The sequence below is a fragment of the Salvelinus fontinalis genome, chromosome 29, assembly GCF_029448725.1.
Source record: "Salvelinus fontinalis isolate EN_2023a chromosome 29, ASM2944872v1, whole genome shotgun sequence".
Lineage (NCBI taxonomy): Eukaryota > Metazoa > Chordata > Actinopteri > Salmoniformes > Salmonidae > Salvelinus > Salvelinus fontinalis.
In genome coordinates this window covers 728949-737388 of record NC_074693.1, presented here as the reverse complement: position 1 = coordinate 737388, position 8440 = coordinate 728949, and the positions used below count along the sequence as shown (strand labels likewise).

The 8440-nt window shown below is 44.2% G+C and overlaps 1 protein-coding gene across 1 annotated transcript; it reads right to left on the bottom strand.

Annotated features, from left to right (window-relative positions):
- Positions 1–1287: 1287 nt before the first annotated feature.
- dusp1 (dual specificity phosphatase 1) lies at positions 1288–7527 on the bottom strand. The gene is made up of 4 exons (XM_055888033.1): positions 6805–7527; positions 6394–6536; positions 5827–6046; positions 1288–3117 (listed from the first exon to the last, which is right to left on the bottom strand). The coding sequence occupies exons 1-4, from the start codon at positions 7214–7216 to the stop codon at positions 2756–2758; spliced, it is 1137 nt and encodes a 378-aa protein (XP_055744008.1). The 5' UTR covers positions 7217–7527; the 3' UTR covers positions 1288–2755.
- Between the last annotated feature and the right edge of the window lie 913 nt (positions 7528–8440).

The window sequence follows — 8440 nt, the reverse complement described above, 5'->3', positions numbered from 1 at the left end:
GTATGGGAACTATACTAGGTATAAGGGAACTATACTAGGTATGGGAACTATACTAGGTATAAGGGAACTATACTAGGTATAAGGGAACTATACTAGGTATAAGGGAACTATACTAGGTATGGGAACTATACTAGGCATGGGAACTATACTAGGTATGGGAACTATACTAGGTATGGGAACTATAGTAGGTATGGTAGCTATACTACATATACAGGGGCTAACCGCTTTGTGGTTTAGGCATGTTGAATGGTTTCAGGGTCCATATAGATTAGATTAATACACCAGAACTTTGTGGTTTAGGCATGTTGAATGGTTTCAGGGTCCATATAGATTAGATTAATACACCAGAACTTTTATATTTTTATGAAATATGATCTTGATAAAACTTATTAATAAAATAAATAATTCTGTAATGTTTATCCTGTAGACCAGGTCCAACACTGCTACACTGTAGACCAGGTCCAACACTGCTACACTGTAGACCAGGTCCAACACTGCTACACTGTAGACCAGGTCCATCACTGCTACACTGTAGACCAGGTCCATCACTGCTACACTGTAGACCAGGTCCATCACTGCTACACTGTAGACCAGGTCCATCACTGCTACACTGTAGACCAGGTCCATCACTGCTACACTGTAGACCAGGTCCATCACTGCTACACTGTAGACCAGGTCCAACACTGCTACACTGTAGACCAGGTCCATCACTGCTACACTGTAGACCAGGTCCATCACTGCTACACTGTAGACCAGGTCCAACACTGCTACACTGTAGACCAGGTCCATCACTGCTACACTGTAGACCAGGTCCATCACTGCTACACTGTAGACCAGGTCCAACACTGCTACACTGTAGACCAGGTCCATCACTGCTACACTGTAGACCAGGTCCATCACTGCTACACTGTAGACCAGGTCCAACACTGCTACACTGTAGACCAGGTCCATCACTGCTCCACTGTAGACCAGGTCCAACACTGCTACACTGTAGACCAGGTCCATCACTGCTACACTGTAGACCAGGTCCAACACTGCTACACTGTAGACCAGGTCCATCACTGCTACACTGTAGACCAGGTCCATCACTGCTACACTGTAGACCAGGTCCAACACTGCTCCACTGTAATGTTTATCCTATTTGTTGGCCTAGATGTCCGTGTTACAGTAGATTGATGATGTAGGACTATGTGTGTAGTCATCCTATCTATACTATCTTTATGTATATAAACATAGATTGTGGTTTATTTGGGTCTAATTTATTGAAGACAAAGTTCTGCAATGAAGTAGAAAAGACAAATTGGATTTATTCAGAGGTATCAAAAACAACTAACAAACATATGCAAAAATAGATGTAAGAAATATATTACTTTAGATCAATAAATATCACATAGGTAATCAGACAGACAGCAGTCTCTGGTGAGTCTGAACCCCATCTTAGTGCTTTAGGGGTTCTGACTCTCCCAGAGCTGTTAATAGTACAAATTGCTAACAGAGCTAGCATGCTAATGATGCTAACATAATTAGCATGCTAATAATGCTAACAGAGCTAGCTGCTAATAACAGTACATGATGTTAACAGAGCTAGCAGGCCAATAATGCTAATAGAGCTAGCAGCTGCTAACAGTACACGATGCTAACAGAACTAGCATGATGCTAACAGAGCTAGCGTTAGCTAACAGCTGCTAGCACTACAGAGGCATGGTGGTGTTTCAGAGGTATCTGATGGTTGGTTGGCTGTTTCCCCCAATATTATCAGGTTTGTCAGGGTCTCATGGTATTTTATAAAAGGCATACATTTGCATTTGAATGGGGTTTTCCAGTCCACTTTAAACTAAACCTTCTGGCACTCTCCGAGCCGGCTGATTGGCCAGAGATCAGAGATAGATTCATTGTTTGTCAACAATAAAGAGTCTGAGGTGTGATCTATCCAAACCGGTTTCGTTCATTAGCGGGATTTCCTCAGGAAGACAGTTTGTCTCTGTGTGAACAAAGCTGTGGGACATTGAAAGTAATTCATGATTCCTGAGAGTCTGGTTGGTAGCAATAAATATGACTGTCTGTGAGTGACCAAGTGAGGGTTTACTTGCCCATTTTGTGTAGAGTTGTGTCAGGTCAAAAAAAATAAATGTAATTATCAAAAGCTGCCCACTCTCGTTAAATAACTTTGCATCTTTGACAACGATTCTTTAACTACAATTTCTTCTCTTCATACCATTAAAATACTTCTAACTTCCTTTAAAGGATTGACTCTTTCCCCCAGTCACCTTCAGCCATTGACTTCTCTGTCTCTTCCTAGAAGTTGAGGTGTTCTAGGCAAATCTGTAGGTGTCATTCCTTATTCTACAGAGGATAGTGAGAGAAACTCCTTTCAAGTCGATGGGGCAGAGCTGTGGATTTAACCCATAAACTAGGCCACTTGGTTTTGTCTCTCCAAAAGTTAGCCCTTTTGTCCTGTGATGCCAGGATCACTTCTTTATGACCTTTACACCAGGAAGGGCATCAAAATGGGTTCCTTCAGTTCTAGAGCTCAATGTCTATCCAAAGCTCAAAGATTAGTCACCTGTAGTTGAGTGACACTGACAGTACATTGTCAATGACCCTGTCACTACTAGTACTGTGACAGTACACTACTAGTATTTTGACAGTACAGTACTAGTACTGTGACAGTACAGTCACAACGACTAGGCACCGATGGTGACAGTTTGAGTCCGGGCGAAGACAGACAACCCTCCATATGGTCCTACTCTTCCCCTTAGCAGCTTGGTGAGGTGGTGATGGGGCTGTGCAGGAAGGAGAGCTGTCCGTGTCCAGCAGAACCGTGGACGGGGACAGACACTGGGAAGTTAAAGACCGTACTGCTCTTCCCCAGGGCAGGACTCCCGGCTTCCGACGAGCAGGATGTAGTAGCCAGGACCTGGGACTCAAACCGTAGCAGTTGGCCCATGAAGCTGAAGTTAGGACTGATGATGCTGCGGCGCTGCTTGACGAACTCAAAGGCCTCGTCCAGCTTCACGCGGTTGGTCCTCATCAGGTAGGCCAGACAGATGGTGGCGGAGCGGGAGATGCCGGCTTGGCAGTGGACGAACACACGACCGCCTTTATTACGGACGGAGTCTACAGGAGAGAGAGAAGGAGAGGGGAGATTAGTACAATTATGTATCCAAAACATCCAAATTAATGACACATTTCTTGAGTTATCTTAGATTAGATTCTGACTATTTTGAGGAAGTGTATACGGGCTACGGTGTCTCTAGATGGACAAACAGTACTATTTCTGCTTTTTTCTAGTTTTTCAAGCGAAGGTCTTTTAAGGGAGTATACGAGCACACTGACTTCGGCTAGGCGCCAGCCGAACTGAAGCATGCGAAAGCCGTAAACCACAGCAGGAAGTGACCAGCATGCGGAAGCCGTAAACCACAGCAGGAAGTTACCAACATCCTCTTTGCTCAGTCAGTAGGCCTACTAAACCACAGCAGGAAGTGACCAATCGAAAAGTAGGTTATTTCAGTTGCAAATCACCCTCCATAGTGTTGCTAACGAATGGTGTTGCTAACGGACCCATTAATCCAGGAAGGGGGCAGTTAGATGGGTCTGGGGGGGGGGGGGGGGGGGGGTGATCAGGGGAGCTATTCCCCAAGGATAGGGGGGCAGAAGGGGACAAAGGGTGGGTTGGCTGCACCCCTGCTGGGGTTATTAATCTGGGAGAAAGGCCGGCCGTGAGCCTGGTGGAGAAAACTACCTTTTGTCCCGACAGAACAAAGAGACGGAGGGGAGAGGAGGGAGCTGCATTTAACCATCAGCCTCTCTCTTAGTGCGTCCCAAATTCCCTTTATAGTGCACTACTTTAGACCAGGGTCCTATGGAACCCTATTCCCTATATAGTACACTACTTTAGACCAGGGTCCTATGGAACCCTATTCCCTATATAGTGCACTACTTTAGACCAGAGCCCTATTCCCTATATAGTGCACTACTTTAGACCAGAGCCCTATTCCCTATATAGTGCACTACTTTAGACCAGAGCCCTATTCCCTATATAGTGCACTACTTTAGACCAGGGCAGTGCACTATAAAGGGAATATGATGGCATTTGGGACGCAGTCTCTCTCTGGCTGCCTGTTACTACAAAAGCAGAGCGAGGCCTGTGTCTGTTGGTTCTGCTTGGTGGCTCCCACGTCAAAAAGGGACCACCTCTTTAAAAGTGGGGTCTAGTAGAGGGGTGGATGGGCTGTGATGATGTCACCACCATCGTGGTGGAGCAGGGAGTCCTGGACTCAGACAGCTGCTCTGGGTTTGGAAGGAACGTTTTTCAATTTAAATCCAAGACATTGAAAGGAGGAGAGGAGAGAGAGATGGAGAGAGGGAGGGGGTTGGCTGTTGAGTTGGAAAGAGGGAGGGGGTTGGCTGTTGAGTTGGAGAGAGGGAGGGGGTTGGCTGTTGAGTTGTAGTAGTTTGTTTGCCCACCAAGCCAATGGCTTCTATGACTACAGCTGTGGTTGCCTTGCTTGGTGATTGTGTCCTATGTGTGTCAGTTATCTAGAGCTATGAGAGAATTAAAACTGAACTAGGTAGCTAGCTACTTACAACGACTGTGATATCGTGACCGTGCGCAAAGCATCAATGTTTTCACATCCCAGATCTCAGAACTGTGGGGAATTCTTCTTTCATAGCCCATTAAAGTCCTCAACTTAAAGGTACCTAATGTGCAGAGTATCAACATCTCCAAATCCCATTTTAGTAAGGGGGGGGGGTGCAATCACGCATAGAGCCTTATGGCTGAACCCAGACCCTTATGGCTGAACCCAGAACCTTATGGCTGAACCCAGAACCTTATGGCTCTGAAATATGAATCTGGGTTCAGCCATAAGGTTCTGGGTTCAGCCATAAGGTTCTGGGTTCAGCCACAAGGTTCTGGGTTCAGCCATAAGGTTCTGGGTTCAGCCACAAGGTTCTGGGTTCAGCCATAAGGTTTTGGGTTCAGCCATAAGGTTCTGGGTTCAGCCATAAGGTTCTGGGTTCAGCCATAAGGTTTTGGGTTCAGCCATAAGGTTTTGGGTTCAGCCATAAGGTTCTGGGTTCGGCCATAAGGGTCTGGGTTCGGCCATAAGGTTCTGGGTTCGGCCATAAGGTTCCGGGTTCGGCCATAAGGTTCCGGGTTCGGCCATAAGGTTCTGGGTTCGGCCATAAGGTTCTGGGTTCGGCCATAAGGGTCTGGGTTCGGCCATAAGGTTCTGGGTTCGGCCATAAGGTTCTGGGTTCAGCCATAAGGTTCTGGTACTTCTGAATTTGACATGTTCCGTAGCTATTTAAATAAATAAATGATAGAGTAACACTATTTTATCAAGTTTGATCATCAGACAAATTACTGTCGTCACTGACCAACGATGTGACGACATCAGTTACTTTGAGATTTCTTAACAGTGTTGTTTGGTTGCTCGCGTGCCATTATTGACGGCTAGACTAGCACACACTTCTGATTGGTCCGTCTGTATTTGTTCAGGCTTGTGATTGGATTGAAGACCTTAGAGCTCAAATGGGTTTATGCTGATAGAACTATCTAGTTGAAAACAAAATTTCTACCTATAATTTACTTTAAAAGAAAAAATCGAACTTCACAGACATACGAAGAGCCATCTAAAGATCAGTTAAATGTGAATAGCACATTTTTGACAAACATGTCAGATATAACCTTATAGTTCCAAGGTCTCAATATGTTTTATTACCCAGCTGCCTGAAGCTGACTACACTGTTAGTCGCTCTGCATAGGAGTGTCTGCTAAATAAACGTAATGTAAATGTAGCCTAAAACAGTAAAGACACTCACCGATAAACTCTATGGCCTCGTTGAACCAGGAGGAGATATCAGCCTTGTGGTTGTCCTCTACAGGGATACTCTTGTACTGGAAGGACTCTTCAAAGTGGTTGGGGCAGTTAGCTGATACGTTGATGAGAGCAGTGATACCCAGCATGTCTAACATGTCCTTTCTGGAGGCATGGTAGCCACTGCCCAGGTAGAGGAAGGGAAGGATCTCCACTGGACCACCCTGGAGAGGAGGAGAGGAACAGGACAGAGAACAGTCAACCACCAGCCCTAAAGTTATAGGATTTAAATAAAGTTAGTCGAAGATGTTCAAAATCTATAGTTCGATGACACACTGACATTGTTTTGAGAGTAATAACATGTCAAAGTGTTATTGGAGAAGAAGATAGGAACTGAAATCAATGACACATCCTAGAAATACTTACACCTATAGCCTACCAAATTGAGGCTAGTTTAAGACGGCAGAATCTATTGTTTGACGACACACTGACGTCGGTTTATTTATTATACAGGTAAAAGTGCTGTTACACAGTAATAACATACAAAATACATGTTTTAAAGAAAACCTACCTGGTCATAGAGCGGTGTACTGCATGGACTGCAGCCGGGGTCGGCGCTGTCTGGACGGGCGCTGAGGGGCAGACTGAGTCCCTGTGGAGCTGACGGCTTGGTACACATCTCTGGATACTCCGAGGAGAACGTCTCAAAACCACCTAAACAATGACCAGATAAGACGTAAGGATACTGTACAACAGTCACGTCACCATCTCATAGTTATAAACAGTAACCATTATAAACAGTAACAGCTGTAAAGCGGCTATTTTGGCACAGTCAGTGTTCAGTTCATAACTGACGTAGGACTACACTATGGCACAACTACGGCATTTGTTGTGCGCCGTTCGTTATTACCATGAGTCCGTAAACGATATAGAAATAGGCTACTATAATACGTTTATAATAAATACAAACAATAAAATGTACCTTTGAGAAAGAAGACACTGGCTCCACACGGGTCTCGGCACAGAGCTGTCACCGCGAGCATTAGAGTCCCGTCCTTCTTCACTTGGCCGAAGTCCAAACTCCGCTCATCGAGAAACACTACCGACTGATACTCCCCGGAGAGAAGCCGGTTCCGTGTGTCCTCGTTGGGCACAATGTGTCCCACCCCTAGCCCCCCTCTGGCCCTCCGGCGGACTATAGTACTGAAGCGGACGTTGGTGGACCCGGGGATGTGAGAGGAGTTGAAGGAGAAGAATGAGCGGCAGTCCAGGACCAGACAGCCCGGGTCTTCCCCCTCCAGCAGCCCGCGGAGGGACATGGCATCGATGCTGGGGACTTCCATTATCACCATAGTAGGAGGGCGGCGAGCGGAATATATCAAATCCAAATACATAGGCTGTGGAACTGGCAAATAAACCTCTGTTCGGTGAAACTTGTGAGCTTTTCTTATTTTAATTCACAAGTAGATTTCTTCTTAAAATAGTTGTATGTTCTTTTGTTCTCCTTAGCTTATTTGAGGTTTTCCCAAAATGAAAGTAATTTGAGAAAAAAAAAAAAACGAGTAGGCCTAGCAATGAATAGATTTTGGTATAAAAAGCACAAACAATCCGTCCCTCTTCTCGGGTGTATTTTCTGTGGTTGTTTCTTGTGTATAAATGTACTCCTTTTGATTCCCGAGGATGTTCTGAGACTAGTCTGTGAAAAGGATTTTATAATGTCGAAACCATTGACGTCAGACTCCTCCTTTCCTGACACATTGCCCGTTCGAGTTTGCACATACGTCATTGTGCTTTTCTCCCCTCCTCCCTCTCTCAAGTCAATCAAAGGGTTTTTATTGCCATAGGAAACATATGTTTACACTGCCAAAGCTAGTGAACACTTAAATATAAAAATCGGACATTAATAGGTAATTAATTACAAAAGTTTAAAATAATCTCTCTGTGTGAAAGATACCTGCAAAGCATTATGGGTGCTGGTAGCAGCTGTATGGGGCCAAAGATACTGTGTTAGAGAAAGGATACTAAAGGTATCTCTGAAAGAGCGTGTCACTATGGGTAGACTAAGATACTGTGTTAGAGAAAGGATACTAAAGGTATCTCTGATAGAGCGTGTCACTATGGGTAGACTAAGATACTGTGTTAGAGAAAGGATACTAAAGGTATCTCTGATAGAGCGTGTCACTATGGGTAGACTAAGATACTGTATTAGAGAAAGGATACTAAAGGTATCTCTGATAGAGCATGTCACTATGGGTAGACTACGTTTGTTTTGGTTGGAATCTAGCCTATTTGAAAGCCAAAGGAAATAGACAAAAAAAACTATTATATATATCCCGTTATAGAATAGCAAAATAAAGTATTTGTATAAAAATATAAAGTACGGATAAATATTATTATTCAATTCGCCTTTTATTAAGCTATTATCACCAACAAGTATATACCACCTAAAACAGTTGTCTTGTGTAAAATATGACAACTTCAGCACTTTAGGAATTTGCCAAATTTTCCATGATCTTATTATTGAACTATATTATTCTATTCTCCCCCTTCAGTTGAGAGTTGACAAATAACAAGATAATAGCTGTCATGGTGGCCATAAAGTTTATACTTGTTTTCGT